This window comes from Mercenaria mercenaria, chromosome 7 (genome assembly GCF_021730395.1).
Source record: "Mercenaria mercenaria strain notata chromosome 7, MADL_Memer_1, whole genome shotgun sequence".
Taxonomy (NCBI): Eukaryota; Metazoa; Mollusca; class Bivalvia; order Venerida; family Veneridae; genus Mercenaria; species Mercenaria mercenaria.
In genome coordinates, this window is record NC_069367.1 from 45,084,460 (window position 1) to 45,107,828 (window position 23,369).

The 23,369-nt window shown below is 35.9% G+C and overlaps 1 protein-coding gene across 1 annotated transcript in view; it reads left to right on the forward strand.

The window, feature by feature from the left end:
* The window catches only part of LOC123554217 (splicing factor Cactin-like), a 32,924-nt gene extending 9,847 nt beyond the window's left edge, over positions 1-23,077 (forward strand). Inside the window, exons 3-20 of the mRNA XM_053548310.1 lie at positions 1,103-1,201; positions 1,850-2,098; positions 2,632-2,701; positions 3,042-3,095; positions 5,863-6,009; positions 8,375-8,446; positions 8,624-8,686; positions 10,594-10,737; positions 11,752-11,902; positions 12,931-13,074; positions 13,613-13,722; positions 14,434-14,618; positions 15,511-15,754; positions 17,056-17,211; positions 17,683-17,766; positions 19,984-20,034; positions 21,708-21,770; positions 22,400-23,077. Of these exons, the coding sequence (XP_053404285.1) occupies positions 1,103-1,201; positions 1,850-2,098; positions 2,632-2,701; positions 3,042-3,095; positions 5,863-6,009; positions 8,375-8,446; positions 8,624-8,686; positions 10,594-10,737; positions 11,752-11,902; positions 12,931-13,074; positions 13,613-13,722; positions 14,434-14,618; positions 15,511-15,754; positions 17,056-17,211; positions 17,683-17,766; positions 19,984-20,034; positions 21,708-21,770; positions 22,400-22,525 (2,212 nt within the window). The 3' untranslated portion in view covers positions 22,526-23,077. The remainder of the gene's footprint in view (positions 1-1,102; positions 1,202-1,849; positions 2,099-2,631; positions 2,702-3,041; positions 3,096-5,862; positions 6,010-8,374; positions 8,447-8,623; positions 8,687-10,593; positions 10,738-11,751; positions 11,903-12,930; positions 13,075-13,612; positions 13,723-14,433; positions 14,619-15,510; positions 15,755-17,055; positions 17,212-17,682; positions 17,767-19,983; positions 20,035-21,707; positions 21,771-22,399) is intronic.
* The last annotated feature ends 292 nt before the right edge of the window (positions 23,078-23,369 follow it).

A 23,369-nucleotide genomic window follows, 5' to 3' on the forward strand; every position in this document is an offset into this window, starting at 1 on the left:
GCGAATAGTTAGCGGAAATGCTATTTGTGAATCTCGTGTTTTGGAAGTACGAGAAAACAAATTTTTACAGTTGTTAAACGAGAAAACGCTAATGCTTTGGTTCGAATCTACAAATTATGAGCATTAGGGCCGCCACACCCCATAAATAGATTCTCAACAGAAAAACGGTAATTATTAGACTGCAAAATTATTTGCATGTTTGAAATCAATAACAACAGACCTACCAGCATTTGTTTGATGCCTGGGATTTACTGGCAAATCCGCCGTCTTTGTTTGCTTTCCCTGGTCATCCTCTAGACAAGCTGGCTCGCCTCTACGTTCCTGGCGCGCTCTGTATCGTCCACGTGGCATGTAGATCTAGCTATTCAATTTAACATCGATCTGAAACGCTAGCCAGTACACTTTAAATTCAACTGTGAATATTGCACGTGATCTGAAGTTAATATAACGCTTGAGTGGTTCCCAGACGCTAAGGCGTTCATCATTACTCTATTGTGTTTAGACAGGTAACCAATAAATCACAAAACAAGATTACTTGACAACAACGATAGTTTCTAGTTCACACACCTAGCAACAAGATAGCCATTAATTTCGGGAGAAAATAAATGTAATTATTTTTAGGCAAAATAATTTTTAATAATGTGTTTCCAGAACCTCTTGGTTTCATTTGCACTGTTTTTTTCCTCTGATTTAGGAATGGGACTAGGGCCTTTACAACTGAGGAAAATGCATTTTAAAACATCTAAATTTTGAATTGTGAAAAAGCGATATTTTTATTAAAATTTTACATGGAAGAAAAAATTGGCCATAAATGTGTCAAGTTAATAAACTGCCTTGTGTTTCAAATGATTAAGGTTCCATAGGTACAGTCTTGGTGGAAAAAGTAAAAACAAAAAAAAAAGATTGTAGTTTTGAAATTGGGAAAAAAACATACAATAATTTGCCACAATACAGGTGTACTCTTCCAAGTTTATATGTGACACTGATTAACTTAGATAAATCAGCTTATTCATTCTAACTAAAATTGATGGAATTAATTTTATGAAATCAGAATATTATTATTTTTTATATTTGTATGTTATGATGTTTATTCCTGGATCAGGTCCGATTCATCAGAGGATTCAGAACACAGTTCACAGGGTGTCAGAAAATCACACAAGAGTTCACAAGATCGCAGAGAATCACACAAGCGAACACAAAGGTAATAACTAACTCAAAGGAATTCAAAGACTTGAAAGAGGATGTTTGTTTGTTCCAGTGTTAGATAGAAACATATTTCACCTAGTGGACACCAGATGCAGCATATGGCGCAGTGTTGAGTGAAACTGTAAAATACTATGTTAACAAGTGATAGATATTTCCATCTTACATGATAAAAAAACAAATTTCCTTTTTATTTGATGTGTTTTTTCCAAATTGTACCCATTTACCCACATAACATCACATGAATTTTGTCATGACTTCACAATATCTATATTGAAAGAAGCTTTTTCTTTTAGATTTAAATATATGTTGGAACATTATTAGTTCGACTGTTCGAAGAAAAAAAGTAGAGCTATTGCACTCGCCCGGTGTAGCCATTGGTTATAGTTTTTGATAAAGTCAAATATCTCTGTTACTATCAAAGCTATTGACTTGAAACTTAAAATAGTTATTTACTATCAAAGTCTACTCTTTTTCCTTAATGTTTTGATTGTATTTGATGGTTATCCAGATGTATCTCAATGAATTTTTTATGTTTAGAAACTTACAGAACAATGTCACAGAATGTATACTTTAGTTTCAGATGTGTTTGTTTTGGTATACAATTTAGTTTCCTTTTATGTACTTTTGTGTTGTTTTTTCTCAGGTACAACCATTCTGATAGTTCTCAGGAGAGCAGAAGTCCATCTGATTCAAGGGAAAGAAAGAGAAAGAAAGACAAAAAGAAAAAGAAGCACAGATCAAGGTCAAGGTCACCTGTAGTAAGAAAGAAGAAAAGACGTGAGAAAAGCAGTGAATCATCAGACACAGATGATGATAGTAGGGATAGAGGAAAAATGTCAAGGTCATCTCGATTGAGTCAGGAAGAAGTTGACAAAATGCAGGAAGAAATGAGGTTTACCTTTTAAACTTTCAGACTGCTTAACTTCTCATAAAGAACTCTTATTGTAAATTTTAAATGGTTGAAATGAAAATGATGATGTCTGACTTGACAGAAAATTTTAATGCCTGTAAAGAGAGATATTTGACATGGGTGATACTGTAGTTAATTATCAATGTCTGAATATTATTAGTGATATTCCTTTAATATTGATTCTAATATGCCCTATATCTAAAACAGTGATAAAATAATAAATATAGATCTAGTAGTGCTCTTTCTTGGTCGCAACAAAAGCAATGACCTCATCGCACATTAACATGACGTCATTAACATAAACAAGCATATCTGAATTAAAAATAACAAATTTTAAGATGTTGACTGTCCATTTGTAAACATAAAGAATTGAAAAAAAAAATAATCATATGAAAAAGTAATGGGCGTATTTTTTCTGCCTTGATGAGTAATTCAGCTGAGCAGCAAGATTATGTTGGTATGTCAGAATTGGCCATGATAGTTGGGTCTTCATTTATTGTACTTGTATATTTCAGGAGAAGAAAAGAAATAATTAAAGCAACAGAGACCCCTGAGGAGAAAAGAGCTCGAAGACTTGCTAAAAAGGTACACCATGTAAAATTTTGTCTCTTTTATTTGCACTTGAAATGGAACATATGGGATGAACTTCTGCAGTAGGCATGTGGCAGTCACAAAAGTTGTCCTCTCCTTTGAGCCGTTCTTATCCAGTGTTCACCGAAACCACAGATCTCCTGATATACTTCTGTAATTAATTTATTTGATGCATTCAGTACTATGTTATGCATAATCTTCCAGCTTCTTAACCTTGGCAATGATTAGAACAGACTTTTGTATACAAGTAAGAGTTTGCAGCAATTTAGATTGCAGTTGTGTTGTTGATGAGAAATATTCTTTGCTTTTTACCATATGTTTACAATTCTTGCAGGATGCCAAAGAGAGAAAAAAGAGAGAAAAGAGTGGCTGGGATCAAGAATATATGGTACACTGTAACACACTTATTTTGAATAATTATGTCTCTCTCCCCCCCCCCCCCCCCCCCCCCCCACAACCTCTCGGGGAGACATATTGTTTTTGCCCTGTCCGTCCATACGTACGTCACACGTCACACTTCATTTCCGATCAATAACTGGAGAACCATTTGACCTAGAACCTTCAAACTTCATAGGATGGCAGGGCTGATGGAGGAGACGACCCGTATTGTTTTTGGGGTCACTCCGTCAAAGGTCAAGGTCACAGGGGCCTGAACATGACAATCCATTTCCGATCAATAACTTGAGAATCACTTGACCCAGAATGTTGAAACTTCATAGGATGATTGGTCATGCAGAGTAGATGACCCCTATTGATTTTGGGGTCACTCCATTAAAGGTCAAGGTCACAGGAGCCTGAACATGGAAAACCATTTCTGATCAATAACTTGAGAACCACTTGACCCAGAATATTGAAATTTCATAGGATGATTGGTCATGCAGAGTAGATGACCCCTATTGAGTTTGGGATCACTCCGTTAAAGGTCAAAGTCACAGGGGCCTGATCATGGAAAACCATTTCCGATCAATAACTGGAGAACCACTTGATTCAGAATGTTGAAACTTCATAGGATGATTGGATATGCATAGTAGATGACCCCTATTGATTTTGGGATCACTCTATTAAAGGTCATGGTCACAGGGGCCTGAACATGGAAAAACATTTCCAGTCAGTAACGAGAACTACTTGACCCAGAATTTTGAAACTTCATAGGATGATTGGACATGCAGAGTAGATGACCCCTACTGATTTTGGGGTCACCCAGTCAAAGGTCAAGGTCACAGGGGCTTGAACATGGAAAACAGTTTCCAATTCATAACTTGAGAACCACTTAGCCCAGAATGTTGGAACTTTGTGGAATGATTGGACATGCCAAATAGATAATTCCTATTGCATCCAGCCACCAGTGTTGCTTAGACTTTTGCTCCTGTCCCCTATTGACTTCCTGCCTATATGACTATGCATTGGGGGAGACATGCGCTTTTCTGCAAAAGCATCTTCTAGTTTTTATTGTGTTTTACAGTTTGTAATTCTTCCATTGTTGACCATCCCTTGATTAAAGTGTCAGTCTGATTTAGATCAAGCTATGGGTTTCTTCAAAACACTAACATCTGATCATTATGCGGGGGTCTATAGGACCGAGGTTGTTGGTTAGTTGCTCAGTCAATTTCTGCACAGTAACTCATGAAAGGCTTAATAGATTTAAATGAATCTAGGTACACAGGTGTTACATCATAAAATACAGGTCAAGTAGAGCTATTGGACTCACCTGGGCGTCTGCGTCCGGGTCCGCGTCCTGATTTGGTTAAGGTTTTGTAACCACTTGTGGGAATGGATTGAAACTTCACACACTTATTCACTGTGATAAACTGACTTACATTGCACAGGTTCCATTACTCTGTTTTGCTTTTTAACGAAATTATGCCCCTTTTTTCGACTTAGAAATTTTTGGTTAATGTTTTGTATGTAAGCTGGTATCTCAGTAACCGCTAATGGGAATGGATTGAAACTTCACACAGTTGTTCACTGTGATAAACTGACTTACATTGCACAGGTTCCATAACTCTATTTGCTTCTTACAGAATTTTGCCCCTTTTTTGACTAAGCAGTTTTCGGTTAAGGTTTTGTATGTAAGCTGGTATCTCAGTACTCACTAATGGGAATGGATTGAAACCTCGCACACTTATTCATTGTCATGATCTGAAATGCACTAAACAGGTTTCATAACTCTACTTTGTTTTTGTTTTTTTTTTCAATATTATGCCCCTTTTTTCAACGTAGCAGTTTTTGGTTAAGTTTTTGTATGTAAGGTGATATCTCAGAATCCACTAATGGGAATGGATTGAAACTTCACACACCTGTTCACTGTCATGATGTGACATGCAGTGCAAAGGTTCAATTACTCTACTTTGCATTTTACAAAATAATGCCCCTTTTTGTAACTTTTGTATTCATTCAGTTGACAAGGTTGTTGAATAGTCAAGCGTTGCTGTCCTCTGACAGCTCTTGTTTTTACATAGTTATGGCCCCTTTCCAACATAAAACTTGCCTATCTCATGGTTTTTGGGACAATAACTGATGAAAGGCAGATTTAAATATTTTTTGGTACACAGGTGTAATGTCATAAAATACAGGTCAAGTTTAACTTTAGCTACAAACCACCAATTTTTTGACATAGTTATGGCCCCTTTCCTACTTAGAATTTTCCAAATCCATGGTTTCCGGACAATAACTCATAAAAGGCTTGACAGATTTAAATAAAAATTGGTAAATAGGTGTTATATCATAAAATACAGGTCAAGTTCGACTTTGGCTACAAACCACCAATTTTTGACATAGTTACGGCCCCTTCCAATTTAAAATCTGCCATACATATGTAACAAGGCCATATTTTTTAAAAAATTTTTGGGTAGCGGGGATGGGGTGGGTATTATTTATCACTCCTATGACAGTTCTAGTTTACTTCATACTAGTGTAATCACATAAATTTTAAATAACATTATTCTGTGATTCTAAATTCTCAATAGACAGTTTTATTTGTTTGAACATTGTGATATTTTAATTGCCCCTTTAAATAGGATCAACTGTTTGAACTTTTGAACCCAAAACATGGTCTCTTTCAATTAATTTATATACTTCACTTCCTGGGTATGTTTCTATTTCCTTAGTATTGACTTTTTATATAGTTGATTTTTTTTCTGATGTTTTGGTTGCAGGGTTACACAAATGTAGACAATCCATTTGGTGATGAACATTTAACAGAAACATTTGTCTGGTCCAAGAAGATATCAAAGGAGGGTAAAGAAGCATTAGACCATGAAGAAATTCATCAGATGACCAAAAAGAAGATGGAGGAAACCAGAGTATGTAATACAGTCAAATTTTTGATAAATAATCAGTTGAGGGAAGGACACAGTCTGGCTGTTAAAGGCAGGTGGTTGCTGAAGACGAGATGAAATCAAAGCAGAAAGTGAATTTTGAAAGTTAGCTGAAGTAAGATCAAACTATAGATGGATTGTGATTGTTGTTGACCTGGTAGTGTGCATTGAAGGTGAACATTACAACCCAATAAGTATTGCCAGTAGTTCCCTCAGATATCCGTGTTTTAGATAGGCTACAAAAGCATATTTCTCCTTTAATAAACTGTTGTCAATCAGTTTCCCCTGACTTCTTAGCTCACCAGAACACAACATGCTTAAGGTGAGCTATTGTGATCAATCACTATCCACCCATCATCTGCCTGTCAACATTTCCAGTAAATGAAATCACCTATAAAATCACTTTGTGCAATTTGAATGAACTTGGCATACATGTTCCTTAGATGGTCTGAGTAATAATAAATGAAAAGTCTTCAGACAAAATCTCCTCACAAACCACTACTTCTATTTTTAAAAAAATCACAGAATTTTTTTTTTTCTGGGGGGGTGTGGGGTGGTGGGGGGGGGGGGGGGGGGGGGGGGGGTGGTGACCTTCCACCAATTCTGTTCAAATTATTATGATTGATAGAAAATTAAGGCTGGAGTGGGCATGGTCACCTCTCTTTTATGTACAGAGTGAAAACTTTAAAAAAAATTTTCTTGTCAGAAGTTTGTTGGCTCAGTTTTAAAAAAGTGTCACACAGTGATCTTTTGGTGACCTTCTATCAAGAGTTTTTAACTTTTTCTGTTTTGTCAACAAAAATAGCCCCCAGTGAGTGTGGTCATATTTCCCTATATTGTATGTAGTGGAAACTTCTACTTGGCAGAAACTGCAGGCCTAATTTTAAAATAAGGTCACAAGATTTATTCTTGGGTCATCTTCTACCAGTAGTGTTAAAATGAGTATGATTCATCAAAAAAGTGCCAGAAGGCTTGGTCACTTTTCCCTGTACATCCTCCATGGTTTTTTTTGAAACAGCTGGCCTGATTTAAACTAATTTCACCTGAATGATTGATTCTTGGATGACTGTCTACGAACAAATTATTCTGATTCCTTAAAAACATGACCACAGAGAGTGTTGTTACTTTCGTCATTTGTATGAAGTGTATACATTAAAAATCTTGTCAGTAACTGCTGGCCTGAATTTAAAATAATAATACACGAATGTTTCTTGGTTGAACCTTTACTAAGTATTTCCAAGTTATTCTGATTTCTAAAAATGCATTGCTTCTAGAGCTAAATAGTAAAAATCTTCAAGTTGCATATCTTCCAAAACATATAACATTATATTAAGATAAATTCCCATAATTGTTCCATGGATGACCCTTTCCCAAGGTTGTTCAAAATATTTCCATTTTTCAAAAAAAATGGCTATTAAAAATTATTGGGCATTGTTAACTTTCCATATTGTATACAGTGGCAAAATTAAAAATCTTACTGTCAGAATTTCAAAATAATTCCATCAGATTTTTTTTTCGGGGGTTTGTGGGGGTGGGGGGCTGGGGGGAAGACCCTCTGCTATGATTGTTCACATTATTCTGATTCTTCAGGAAAATGGCTTCCAGTTTTGCTGTATGTTTATATTGTTTAAATTTTAGAAAACCTTCATGTCAAAAACTGAAGGTTCCATTTTGAAATAATTCTTTTGAAATAGTTGCTGGGCTGGCTATATACCAAAAATATTCACAATATTTTGATGTGCAAAAAAAATATGGCCACCAATGCTAAAAATAGAAAAAATGTTCAGAAGTCATCTTTGCCTGAGCCCCTATTGTTTTTGGGGTCACTCCATTAAAGATCAAGGTCACAGGAGCCTGAACATTGAAAACCATTTCCAATCAATAACATGCAGAGTAGATGACCCCTATTGGTTTTGGGGGTCACTTGATCAAAGGTCAAGGTCACAGGAGCCTGAACAATAACTTAAGAACCACTAGGCCCAGAATGCTGAAACTTAGTGGGATGACTGGACATGCCAAGTAGATGATCCCTGTTGCAGCCAACCATCAGTGTCTCTTTGACTTTCGCTCCTGTCCCCAATTGACTTCTTGCCTATACGACTATGCATTGTGGGAGATATGCACTTTTTTACAAAAGCATCATCTAGTTTTGAAATAATATCACAGAAAACAAACAATTTAGTAGTCCCTTCCACAATGGCAGTAGTATTGCAACAGTCAAGCCTCAGTTGTAGGCTCTATTAAAAATAGAGTTTTGACACTTAACTAAAATCTGTGAAAATGACAAGAATATCTTTGTTTCTTTGAGCACAATATCTAGATTAAACATTCCATTCTTTTGTATTTTCAGATAGAATTGGAGAAAGTAAAGAAAAGAAGACTTGAGAGGGAAAGAGAAAGAGAAGAGAGGGAAAAAGAAAGAGTAAATATTAAACATATTATATTGATTTTATTGTTGTAAGCATACAAAATCACAAAGTTCATTACAAGTATCTCTTCTTCTTCCTCTAAATAATTTGCAGTTCCCACTCTGGAGCATTGTCACAAAGGAGTATGAGATCATATATTAAAGTTAACAGCTTGTTTTATATATTTGCAGGAAATGTTACAGCGTGAGAAAGAGTCAGAATATTACAGAGAATGGGAGAAATCTGAGGACACTGTAAGTATCCTAGCAACACTTTTATTGGCTGGTGCCCTTGTGACTGAGTGGTCAAGGTGTTAAAGTGGTTTCAAGTCATTTACCTGTTACATCTGTAGATTAAAGCCTTGCTATGGTTGTCATTTGAGGAAACTGTCCAGCAAAAGTTGCGAAATGTGGAACTGCACAGATGTGCAGGCTGATCATGATCTACACTGGACACAAAAGCAAAACCAATCATGCCCACATTATTAGGGTTACAGTTGGATGGTTTCAGTGTAACCTGAATTGTGTCTGTGTGATTTAAACCACAAAAATTTTCTTTCAGTGCCAATTTACAAGAAACTAGATTTTTTCATTCAAATATTCTAAGAGCATTGGTTTATTGTCTGACCCATTACAGTTATAGAATTGTGTTGATCAGTTTTTAGCTCACCAGAGCACAAAGTGCTCAAGGTGAGCTATTGTGACCGGTCATTGTCCGGCGTCCGTCGACGTGCGTCGTCCGTCAACATTTGCATTGTGAACACTCTAGAGACCACATTTTTGACCCAATCTTTATGAAACTTGGTTAGAATGTTTGTCTTGATGATCTCTAGGTCAAGTTCGGAACTCGGTCATGTGGGATCAAAAACTAGGTCAGTAGGTCAAATCATAGGAAAAGCTTGTGAACACTCTAGAGACCACATTTTTGACCCAATCTTTATGAAACTTGGTCAGAATGTTTGTCTTGATGATCTCTAGGTCAAGTTCGAAACTGGGTCATGTGGGGTCAAAAACTAGGTCAGTAAGTCAAATCATAGGAAAAGCTTGTGAACACTCTAGAGACCACATTTCTGATCCAATCTTTATGAAACTTGGTCAGAATGTTTGTCTTGATGATCTCTAGGTCATGTTCGAAACTGGGTCATGTGGGATCAAAAACTAGGTCAGTAGGTCAGATCAATGGAAAAGCTTGTGAACACTCCAGAGACCACATTTTTGACCTAATCTTTATGAAACTTAGTCAGAATGTTTGTCTTGATGATCTCTAGGTGAAGTTCGAAACTGGGTCATGTGGGGTCAAAAACTAGGTCAGTAGGTCAGATCAATGGGAAAGCTTGTGAACACTCCAGAGACCACATTTTTTACCTAATCTTTATGAAACTTAGTCAGAATGTTTGTCTTGATGATCTCTAGGTGAAGTTCGAAACTGAGTCATGTGGGGTCAAAAACTAGGTCAGTAGGTCAGATCAAAGGGAAAGCTTGTGGACACTCTAGAGACCACATTTTTGACCCAATCTTTATGAAACATTGTCAGAATGTTTGTCTTGATGATCTCTAGGTCAAGTTCGAAAGTGGGTCATGTGGGGTCAAAAACAAGGTCACCTGGTCAAATCATAGGAAAAGCTTGTGAACACTTTAGAGGCCACATTTGTGACTCAGTCTTTATGAAACTGGGTGAGAATGTTTGTCTTCATCATTTCTAGGTCAGATATGAATCTTGGTCATGTTGGGTCAAAAACTAGGACACTAGGCCAGATCAAAGGAAATTCTTTTCAACACTCTAGAGACCACAGTTTAAGTTTGAAACTCATGGGAATTAGTCAGAATGTTTGTTTTGATAATCTATAGGTCAAGTTCGAATCTGGGTCATATGGGGTCAAAAACTAGGTCACCAGTCAAATCAAAGGAAAAGCTTGTGAACACTCTAGAGGCCAGAGTTGTAACCAAATCTTTATGAAATTTAGTCAGAATGTTTGTCTTGATGATCTTTAGGTCAAGTTCAACTCTTGGTCATGCAGGGTCAGAAGTTAGGTCATTAGGCCGGATCAACTCTGGTGAGCGATGTATAGGGCCATCATGGCCCTCTTGTTAATTAACGCTGTGATTAAATGTCTAATAGACATTTTTCTGCAATCAATTAAATATTTCAATGTCTGTTTCAGTTCCACTTGCAACAAGCCAAGTTACGATCAGAGATTCGAATCCAGGATGGACGTGCCAAGCCTATAGACTTGCTGGCCAAGTATATCAGTGCAGAGGATGATGAATTGGCAGTAGAGATGCATGAACCTTACACATACCTTTATGTAATATTAATAGTTTGCTTAATATCAGTTTTTTGTTGTGAAGGGAAATGTGTAAGTCAGTACAAGCTTTACTTCAAGTGACTTGCATATTTCTGGAAATTATGTATTATTTTTTCTCTAAAAATCTTTCTTATGGTTAGTTTATATACAAGAAAGGAAAAAAATGATAGGGGACTTTGTTTTGATTATAAAAATATTACTGATAAAACTAGGAGTATTATCTGTTTTCTCTACAATTTGCAGATAGGTGGAACTGCAAAATTTACAAAGTCTAACTCCCAAAAGTTTTGTAAATGATTTTATTGTTGCTTCTGTAAGGAGTATCATAATTTTAGCCTGACCTCTGTCAAATGTTCTCTGTAAATGTGCCAGATATCAGATTATTTATTCTTGACCAAAGTATCCATGTAGAGCTTAATAAAAGTTATAGAATCATTCAGCACTTGTAAGAATTCATGCAGCTTTTTAGGTTAATTCTCGGATGTTTATTATGATATGCCCTAATCTTTACCCTGCTAAAGTTATAAAATGGACTGGTTTGTCATTCAATTTGGGCAGTATCATTTATTATTCAAAGGGGCTTTCACTGAAAATTTACTGACTGAATAGCAAACAGTGCAGACCATGATTAGTCTGCAGGTCCATGGATCTTGGTCTGCATTGGTCACAAAGGCAGAATCACTTAGCGCCAGCAGGCTAAAGGTTAAAGAAAAATAAAGAAAATGACTATTTAAAGTTAAACATCTGTTTTGGGCATAAAGATTTCTGTATTACACAAGAAATATTACTTATACCGCCAACTGCAGTCTGAATATCTTCAGTCTATTAAAACTCTGCGCTGCTTTTGAAGAAGGAAACGTTTTGTGAAAACATTAATTTTAATGTCATTGGGACAAAGTTTTGTGGTTTCGTCCAAAAATGTTAATTTTTGGAGTAGATCTTTGTCAAATATGTCACTATCTCGAAAATGGTGTATATTTAACACAGAAGTTTTATAAATACCCTTACTTGCAGGGTTTAACAATATCTGACCTGGAAGATTTGTTAGAGGACATCAAAGTCTACTTGGAGTTAGAGCAGGGAAAAAATACTGAGTACTGGAGGGATATTGTCACTGTCACGCAAGATGAACTTATGAAATTGAAAAAGTTGGGAAGTACTAGTGGTGAGATGAATTTTTTTTCTTTTCAGAATGTCATGTGTATGATAAGATGCGGTTATATTTCATGACATGAAATATTTGTGTAGCATGTTATAATAAACTTGTGAAACTCAGCTCTAAAAATATGAAAATTTAGACCCAAGTTCAGTTTCAGTATTCCATTTCTGACTGGTATGAGCACAATTTGAAATTGACCAATGGTGAGGTTGCTTTCTTAGACTGGTCCTCAAACAGATGGGGATTTCTGGTATTTTTACCAGTGCTTAAAAAATTAATCTTACACCCCAGGGTGTAAGATGGCTCTCTTGCTGTAAATGACGTATTACGAACAACGTATATGTAGAAGATCTATGTAGTAATTTATTTTTATTTCATAAAACAGAATAAAGATCCAATACCTTGACAGGTCCTCTTTGTTCCTGATAGTATTTTTCTTGATTCAAAAAACATAATTTTATAAAAAAAAATAACATTACTCTGCAACAGATTAAAAAAAACAGAACTAAGCTTTGTCATTTTGTTTTTGAAATGTCATGATGTCTTTCCTGATTACGGATGTTCGTTTCCCACGCTTTGTTTTAATACGCTGCAACAAGAAATAGTTCTAAAAAGAAAATTGTTCAATTGATTTTATTTTTACAATAATTTCTTCAATATGGTATGCAAGAAAAAGATTCAGTCACTGGCTGTAGGTGCAGGTGGGAATATCTGGCTCTGGGGGAAACTGTTGGGGGAGCCTTGTTACTGCCTAAACAGTTACCCTCGAGCAAGATGTTCCTATCTGTACCTACAACTAGTGGAATAACCTTTTAACATTCTCAACAACTACTGTCATAGCTTTATTATTTTTACAAATTGGTAAGCTGAGCTCTGTTATTTGCCAGTACTGGACACAAATTGAGCCAGAAGTTTAGACATACGTTTGGTATTTAGAAATATAGCTTTCCTTAGTTCAAAATAATGTTGTTAATTCTGCTTGAATCACTAAAAAAGGAAAATTTTCCTGTACCATAAGTCTGATTTGTTGCCAGATTTCCGAGATAGAAGAGAGGGTGTAAATGAAGCTGTGAATGATGAAGTGGTCTCTGTGTTCAAAGGAAAGACAACCAAACAGTTACAGCTTTTAGAAGAACAGATGAAAAAGAAATTAGAGGGAGGAGAGGGGGTAGATGTGGGTAAGTTGTTAATGGGTGGCAGGGGAGGTAAATGTGTTTAACAGCTAATGCATTAAAAATCCTGATTTTAAACTCATATTGTAAAAGCAGAAATTTTCTTGAGAATTTTATTTTTGCTATACTGTGAAATCATTAATATTTGTGGGTGACTAGTTTTCGTTGATTTGTGGTTGAGTCAATCCACGAAATTTAATCCCAAGGAACAAGTAAAATTCCCATACATTTTATGTTCAAAAGTTGAAATCCACGAGTTCATATCCCCTAGAAATTACCGTTTTGACAAAAACCACGAAATTTCATGTCCATGAAATTAAATGATTTTACAGTAATTCTGTGGTCCCTCATCTCTCAAACATTAATCTGCATTAATCGTTGGAATATAAACAGGAAAAACCAATGCACTGCATGGTGAAAAGTATGACTGAAGCACCCATTTAACTCAAAAATTAAAAAAAAAAATTATGCTTTGTATTAACCACAGTTCCATATTTTTGACAAAATACACTGACCTGATCTGATTTCATAATTTTCCTAACAGGTTACTGGGAGTCATTATTACAACAGCTTAAAGCGCACATGGCAAAAACAAGGTTAAGAGAGCGACATCAGGAAGTGCTTAGGAGAAAACTGTTCAAGCTTAAACAAGAGGTATTGTAGATTATATGACAGGATATTGTAATATCAAAACAAGCTGAATGTCCCTGCTAAGAATGTACTAGATTCATGAAATATTTCATTCTCTTGGGGCTTCCATGGCTGAGTGGTTAAGATCGCTGACTTCAAATCAGTTGCCCCTCATCAGTGTGGGTTTGAACCTCACTCTGGGCATTGAATTCTTCATGTAAGGGAGGCATCCAGTTGCCTTACAGAAGGTCGGTGGTTCTATCCAGGTGCCTTCTTGTGATGAAATAATGCACGGAGGGGCAAATGGGGTCTTCCTCCACCACCAAAGCTGGAAAGTCGCCATATTGTCTTTAATTTTGTCAGTGTGACATTAAACCCAACAAAAAAATTCATTCTGTGGTAAACATTACAGCATAGGTTGTCTTGTAGACAGATCTTTCTTATCTGGCCTGGCTGATATATTTGTAATCTGACAGATAGATAGTTTATGTTAGGATAAGTTATTGATTTTTTTCTACAAATACAGTCATGACATGTTCATATATAGATATTTGTCCTTGATATACACAACACCACACATGGCCTATCAGATTTGTATGGTTTAATAATGAGCTTAGCAATTTTGTCCACTGTTAAATAGGGACTTCATTGAATCACTCCTGGTCCTTTCTTACATTTAGGATATCTATTTTAGGATGTTTTAGGTTTGGTAACACTTTGGCAAAACTTTTACAGCAAGGTATTGAGTCCAATCCTTTATTTCCTGCTGGGGTTAGAAGGGAAGGAACTCCTACCTCTGGTCGGTCAACACCTACACAAAGAAGAGATAGTCCTGCACCAAGAGCAACAACTACAATTACAGGGGAGGCAACAAGTGGATCTTCACTAAACCAGGAAGAAGCTGGTCCAAGCACTTCTGGGTAACATCTTAAAATATATAAACTGCACCATTTTACCTTGAAATAAAGGCTTTCAGTACCGTGAACTGTTAAAAGGGGTACTTACCAAAAAGATACTGACTGAATGGCGAACAATGAAGATCATGATCAGACTGCAAGGATGTGCAGTCTGATCATGATCTACACTTGTTGCAAAGGCAGAATAAATCGTGTCCAGCATGATAAGAGTTAAGATTGTGTTGAATAGAGAAATTGATATTTGGGATAAACATTTAATTGGCATTAGGTAAGTGTAGTATCAAGGTCCATGTCTGTACATTGTACGAACAGCAATGAGGTCTCTATGGTAGTGAAGTTGACAGTGGTAGCTAGGTTGAGAGCCAAACTTCAAACTGATCAAGTCACCATAGTCTCTTGCAAAGGTAAAATGCTGGCCAAGCAAGATTTCAAAGCCATATCAGAGAGGGTGAAGTGATTCGAAATCAGCACGGTTACTACATTGGTCCCACTGGTATATTTATATATAGACCATCTTTAAATAGAGACCAGGCCCCGTATTCACAAAACATTTTTCGGTCTCAGCTGAATTTGAGTTTGAAATTTTCATATCAGTTTTACTCAAACCTCAAGGTTAAATTCTAACTGAGGCTGACAGTCAATACTTAAGAGCCACTTGAAAATAGTTACTTACTTAAAATTTAGTTTTAAACATTCTATTTAGATACAAATGACAAATACAGTATCATTATCAAACTCAGTCGAAACTGAAAATGTTTTGTTAACCTGGGGCCAGCTGTGTAAAGAGCATCTATTTAATTTTCACTTTTAACATTTGTGGTCTAAATAACCTGTATATAAAGACCAAGGCTTTCATTTGCATGGTCTTTATATAGCGAATTCACTGTATTTATAGAGAACATGCTGAAAGGGACGAGGCAGGAGAGGGTGATGATGATGAACCTTTGATCACAGAAGAGGACCTGGAGGAGGAGGTTGAGGATCAGTGTGTTACTGACTACAGGGTCGGCTCTTACTCTCCCAAACTCTTCAAGCCAGCTGACATAGATGATATGGATGCAGTTATATATGATCCTGTGGATGATATGAAGAAACTAGAGCTAGCTAGAAAACAAGTGAAATCTACAGGCAGAGTAACGGTATGGAACAAAAAATTCTGTTACGGTTTTAAGAATTAAGATGCTGTTTCCAAACTGTTGATGTATTCACAGATTGGGATTTCTTTCAATTAAACATCAGAATTCCTGCTATTTTTGTTGAAAATATAAGCCACATGCCCCATAAAATCCTTACATAGATAGGTGTGCTAACATTAGTTTCTTGAATAAATTGGTTGATTTTCATTTTCAGACATGGTAAATTGAAAGATAAAACATCCTGATGCAAAAATTTGAAGAAATAGATTTCCATTTTGTTTTTAGCCCGACTATTCGAAGAATAGTCTAGCTATTATGCTCACCCTGGCATCGGCGTTGGCGTCACACCTTGTTTTTGCATGCAAGTACATACAGCTATCATTTAAAGGCATATAGCTTTGAAACTTATTTTTTCTTTTTTCTAGGTCAATTACCAACCTCACTGGGTCAAGTTCCATAACTCTGACATGTATTTTGAGCAAATAATGCCCCCTTTTGGACTTAGAAAATTCTGGTTAAAGTTTTACATGCAAGTTACTATCTCCAAAACTAATGCAGATATTGAATTGAAACTTCACATGTGTCTTTAGGGTTATAAAACTAGTTGATAGCAGCAAGTCCCATAACTCCGACCTTCATTTTGGCCAAATTATGCCCCCTTTTGGACTAAGAATATTCTGGTAAAAGTTTTGCGTGCAAGTACATACAGCTATTACTAAAAGGCTTATAGATTTGAAACCTATTTTTTCTTTTTCTAGGTCAATTACCAACCTTACTGGGTCAAGTCCTATAACTCTGACATGTACTTTGGGAAAATTATGCCCCCTTTTGGACTTAGAAAATTCTGGTTAAAGTTTTACATGCAAGTTACTATCTCCAAAACTAATGCAGATATTGAATTGAAACTTCACATGTCTTCAGGGTTATAAAACTACATGATAGCAGCAAGTCCCATAACTCTGATATGCATTTTGGTCAAATTATGTCCACTTTTGAACTTAAAACTCGTTTGATATTTAACATATTGGGTAATATTTTCCTGCTTCTGGGACAATATTTTGAATAGTCGAGCTTGGCTGTCTTATGGACAGCTCTTGTTATAAAGGCTAAGGTGTTGGGATTGGGTTAAAAAATGTAGATCTACAGCAGTTGACTAGATGCTTAGAATGTTTGGTCACTTGGTCACAACTCTGACACATAAGGAAGCTACAAGATATCGACCAGTGAGCTGTTAAGATGTGTAGTTACACATTTTGATGGTTGGCCTAGCACATTATAACTAAGAAATATGTACTATCTTCCAGCTTGATCAAGAAGCAGAGTTTGTTCAGAAAGCCCGGGAAGGTATGGATGATGAGGAGGCACAGTTCAGTGTGCAACATGAGCTTGAAAAACAGTCTTTCCTCTGGTCAGATAAATATAGGCCTAGGAAACCAAGGTTCTTCAATAGAGTACATACGGTATGTTATCTAGCTTTAGAAAGAGTCCCTTCTCTAGTCAGATATGTAGGTCGAGAAAGCCAAGGTTCCTCAGTAGGGTATATACAGTAAGTAATAGAGGACTTATGATCATGTTATGATTTTTCAGTAGCACCATTTCTCTAATAACATAGATAAAGACTGTATATGAATTACTGTCACAGGGTGTGGTCAATGGTTTTAGTTTCACTACTATTTGCAAACAGATCAACTTACACAGTTTAAACAGGTGCAGATATGAACATTGACATTATATCAAAATATAGTCTGGTGCATTGTGTGGGGTTCAAGTCTTTACAATGTAAATAAGTCTGTTGACCATAAATTATGAAATTATAGTGACAGTATATACTCGGTCTATGTTTTTACCAGTGTCGGGCTTGGAGTGAACAAATCAAGTCACTGCCTGTAAAAATTCTGCATTTTGATACCACTGATCATTTTCTCTTTTAGGGATTTGAATGGAACAAATACAACCAAACACATTATGATATAGATAACCCACCACCCAAAATAGTGCAGGGATACAAGTTTAATGTAAGTATGTGAAGAAGAAACCCTGAAATGTAATGAAAACAATCATCAATATATGTCAGTATGTCAGTACAGTACTACATACATTGCTTCTTTTTATTTGCTAAATTCTAATATGTTGGTATTACAGAAACACAGCAGAGTATATATGTAGAGTAGCTATTGGTTTGCATAGGCATATACATGTAGCCATAATACTTGCTAGGATAATAACTTTATTGTTAAGACCTCCACTATTATTTTTGACATCAGATGGTTAAAGGTCAAGGTTACAGTGATGATTTCTTGTGCTCTCTAGATGACCAAGGTTGCTTTAGTGGCCTCAGTCCAAACCATTCTTGGAAAAAAATAGGCTTACAAATTGTTAAGGATGATTGGCATTGGTTTCAGTGCAAACCTGGTTGATTAAAACACAGATCTTATGATTAGTTTGTCAAAGGTTAAGAGCCTTGGTCCTTGAGACTTCTTACTATTTCAGATCAACAACTTGAGAATGCTTTAAAAGTAAGGCAATCAAACTTGATAAAATATTTTTCTTTGTTTAGCAGATGACTGCTATTTTGTGTCTTTTGGGGAGGAGAATAAGGCCAACATTTGAGGTCACAGCAAACTGAAGACTAAAAATTACATAAATTACATACTCGTTAATATTGTTTAAGATATGAGAGGTTGTACCTATTCATATGTACTACAGTCTAACCGGTCCGACAGTTTGAATTCTCTATATAAGGACCATTTGTATAGCGTGCTTTCATCAGTTGCTTGTGAGTTATGTGTTTTATATAGTAATACAAGGTAACAGTATATCAGGGAACAAGATTTTATATGTAAATTTTATATGCTTCAAACACAAATATTATTGTCTGATCCATTTTTAGCTCACCTGTCACAAAGTGACAAGGTGAGCTTTTGTGATCGTGCAGCGTCCGTCGTGCGTGCGTGCGTGCATAAACTTTTGCTTGTGACCATTCTAGAGGTCACATTTTTCATGGGGTCTTTATGAAAATTGGTCAAAATGTTCACCTTGATGATATCTAGGTCAAGTTCGAAACTGGGTCACGTGCGGTCAAAAACTAGGTCAGTAGGTCTAAAAATAGAAAAACTTTGTGACCTCTCTTGAGGCGATATATTTCACAAGATCTTCATGAAAATTGGTCAGAATGTTGACCTTGATGATTTCTAGATCAAGTTTGAAACTGTGTCACGTGCCGTCAAAAAGTAGGTCAGTAGGTCAAATAATAGAAAAACCTTGTGACCTCTCTAAAGGCCATATTTTTCATGGGATCTGTATAAAAGTTGGTCTGAATGTTCATCTTGATGATATCTAGGTCAAGTTCGAAACTGGGTCACGTGCGGTCAAAAACTAGGTCAGTAGGTCTAAAAATAGAAAAACCTTGTGACCTCTCTAGAGGCCATACTTGTGAATGGATCTTCACAAAAATTGGTCAGAATGTTCATCTTGATGATATCTAGGTCAAGTTCAAAAGTGGATCACGTGTCTTCAAAAAGTAGGTCAGTAGGTCAAATAATGAAAAAACCTTGTGACCTCTCTAGAGGTCATATTTTTCATGGGATCTGTATGAAAGTTGGCCTGAATGTTTATCTTGATGATATATAGGTCAGATGTTAAACTGGGTCAACTGCAATCAAAAACTAGGTCAGTAGGTCTTAAAATAGAAAAACCTTGTGACCTCTCTAGAGGCCATACCCTTGAATGGATCTTCATGAAAATTGGTCAGAATGTTCACCTTGATGATATCTAAGTCAAGTTTGAAACTGGGTCACGTGCTTCAAAAACTAGGTCAGTAGGTCAAATAATAAAAAAACCTTGTGACCTCTCTAGAGGCCATACTTTTTATGGGATCTGTATGAAAGTTGGTCTGAATGTTCATCTTGATGATATCTAGTTCAGTTTTGAAACTGGGTCAACTGCGTTCAAAAACTAGGTCAGTAGGTCTAAAATTAGAAAAATCTTTTGACCTCTCTAGAGGCCATATTTTTCAATGGATTTTCATGAAAATTGGTCAGAATTTTTATCTTGATGATATCTAGGTCAAGTTCAGAACTGGGTCACATGAGCTCAAGAACTAGGTCACTATGTCAAATAATAGAAAAAACAATGTCATACTCAAAACTGGGTCATGTGGGAACAGGTGAGCGATTCAGGACCATCATGGTCCTCTTGTTTTGAGATTGCTAGCAGGTTTTTCTGTTTTACAGATATTTTACCCAGATCTCATTGACAAGTCAAAGACACCAGAATATACAATTGTAAGTATAATAGGTCTTTATTGTACCCCCCGACAACAAAGTTGTAAGTGGGGGTATACTGGTTTCAGGTTGTCTGTCTGTCTGTCCGTCTGTCCGTAGACGCAATCTTGTGCGCACCATCTCTCCTTATCCCCTTGACAGAATTCAATGAAACTTCACACAAGTGATTAGTACCAACAGTAGTTGTGCATGGGTCATGTTAGGTTCTTTTAGAAGAAAAAATTGCAGAGTTATGGGACTTTGTTTTTTTTGTTGCTATACTATATACATAGACACAATCTTGTGCGCACCATCTCTCCTCATCCCCTTGACACAATTTAATGAAACATCACACAAGTGATCAGTACCAACAGTAGTTGTGCATGGGGCATGTTAGGTTCTTTTAGAAAAAAAATTTGCAGAGTTATGGGACTTTGTTTTTTTGTTACTATACTATATACATAGACCCGACACAATCTTGTGCGCACCATCTCTCCTCATCCCCTTGACACAGTTTAATGAAACATCACACAAGTGATCAGTACCAACAGTAGTTGTGCATGGGGCATGTTAGGTTCTTTTAGAAAAAAAATTTGCAGATTTATATGGGACTTTGTTTTTTTGTTACTATACTATATACATAGACACAATCTTGTGCGCACCATCTCTCCTCATCCCCTTGACACAATTTAATGAAACTTCACACAAGTGATCAGTAACAACAGTAGTTGTGCATGGGGCATGTTAGATTCTTTCAGAAAAAAAATTTGCAGAGTTATGGGACTTTGTTTTTTTTGTTACTATACTATATACATAGACACAATCTTGTGCGCACCATCTCTCCTCATCCCCTTGACACAATTTAATGAAACTTCACACAAGTGATCAGTAACAACAGTAGTTGTGTATGGGGCATGTTAGGTTCTTTCAGCGACAAAAATTGCAGAGTTATGGGACTTTGTTTCTTGTTAACATACTATGTACATGCAGTCTGCATATGCAATCTTGTGCATGCCTAATCTACCAAACCCTTACACACAATTTAATGAAACTTCACACAAGTGATCAGTACCAACCCTAGTTGTGCATGGTGCATGTTACATTCTTTTAGATAAATATTCTGCATAGTTATGGGACTTTGTTTTTTGTTACTATACTGTATACATACAGTCTATATACATACAGTCCACATAATTATGCAAACTTGTGTGCGTCAAATTGCAATGTACTGTGTCAGTGCATGCGGGGGGTACATTCATCACCTTTAGTGATAGCTCTAGTTAGTTAGAGGAAAGTGGCTTACATAGTCATAAAAAGGGGTTTCAAAATGCCACAGTATACAGGCATTTGCTCAGGCTGTTCCTGCAAACATTCTTGGCCTGGTTCTAATACAAAATATTAAGATATGTCTTACGTGGTTTTATTGCTTGTTTATGAAATACATTATTTCATCATTGAGCCAAAGAATTCCTGCAAGAAAAAAGTGATTTACTAAGGTAATGCACTTGTAATGACTATAGGCAACTTAAAGTGGAATTATGTGCATTTTTCAAGTAAAAATCTGGCTGAAATAAATGTGTCGGGATTGACTAAAACACATGGTGCTAATCGGAGTATCGAACTTACCGATATCGAGGTAACGATATTTAACTGTAGTTGTATTTTATATAAAATTTCTGTTTATTTCCATTTAGACACCTATTCCTGAGAATCCAGATTTTGCCATATTAAGGTTTCATGCTGGACCACCATATGAGGTAGGTAATAACACGAGATAAAGAAGTATATAACTTTACAAGTACGTCGCAAAAATTTTCAGTGTGATTGGAATGCTGAAATGATTCAGTCCAGTATTAAGCTCCACTGTTCGGAGAATATGGGTGCTGTTCTACTCGCCCTGGCATTGGCGTTAGCGTCGGCGTGAGCTTTAATGGTTAAAGTTTTTCGGCAACCTTTGTTTTTCTGTCATATCTTTGTTTCTATTGCTTATATCTTACTGTAAGTTCACATAAACATTGTCCAGCTTACAAACAAAGTATGTGCAGGGGCTGGGCCCATTATACCCAAGGTCAGGGTCACCAAGGTGTTACACTTGGAATTATTTTCGTGTTAAATTTTTTTGAAAACTTCGTTTATAGCCATATCTTTGGTACTTTAAAAGATAATGACTTGAAATTAAAAACATTTCTTTATAATCAGCATCTGCATGTGACCTGTACATTCTGTATAACTTCTTGAAAAACTGATTATTGTAAAACTTACAATATTTCTGTGAGCTTTAAGAGAAAATCTTAAATATGTGATATTTTAATAAGTATTAGCTTCCTTGTGCAAGATGCTTTGCAAATGGATTCTAATTTACAAAATCAAAATACTTTTTTTTCAGGATATAGCATTCAAGATTGTGAGCAAAGAATGGGAACACTCATACAAAAGAAGCTTCAGGTGTCAATTTGCAAATAACATTATGCAGTTATGGTTCCATTTCAAAAGGGAAAGATATAGAAGATAACACATACATGTACATTTTATGCTCATTTTTGCTGATTAATTTGGATCCCAGTCTATAAAACTGAACTTGGAGACCAGTCTCAAAACTCTGACCTCTGATTGGTTATTTCTTAGCATAACCTTGAAATTGACATGTGATAAGGTTCATTTGTAAAATTTATTCTCAATCTTGGTTATAGCCTTGGAACAAGAATTATTCAGAATTTATGTGGATGAACATTTTCTGGCACATATTTATTATTTGAAAGCATAAATAATATGATGAGATACTTTACTTTGAACTGAAGGTGAGATTTTGATAACGTTGTATCCATTCATGCAATTGGCAGTTTAAAATGAATTTTCAGATGTTAATAGTGAAATGTGATCTGTATTTATTGACCTGAACATATGTTATAATTAAAGTTGTGTTGTACCAATGAGCACATACATGCACACTATTTTTGCCTTATACAGAAAGAAATGGTTATAACTAGTTTAAAGCTACAACAATAACAAGCTGTTGTTGATTATGATACATTGTATATATTTGTAAATAAAATGATTAATTTGTCCTTTTGTTGTTAATATATATTTCTTCTTCTTCGCCATTAATATATTATATATTATATAATGCATTCCTGACTGCAAGGACAAAAGCATGTACAGTAAGGTTTAAATTTCATATAAACAAATCGTGTATTCTCTGTGTTTTTAGCTCACCTGTGACTTAGTGACAAGGTGAGCTTTTATGATTACCCTCCGGCATCTGTCTGTCCACAATTTCTTGTGAACAGGATAGAGACCACATTTTGCAATTGATTTTAATCAAACTTGCACACAACTTGTATTAGCATAATATCTTG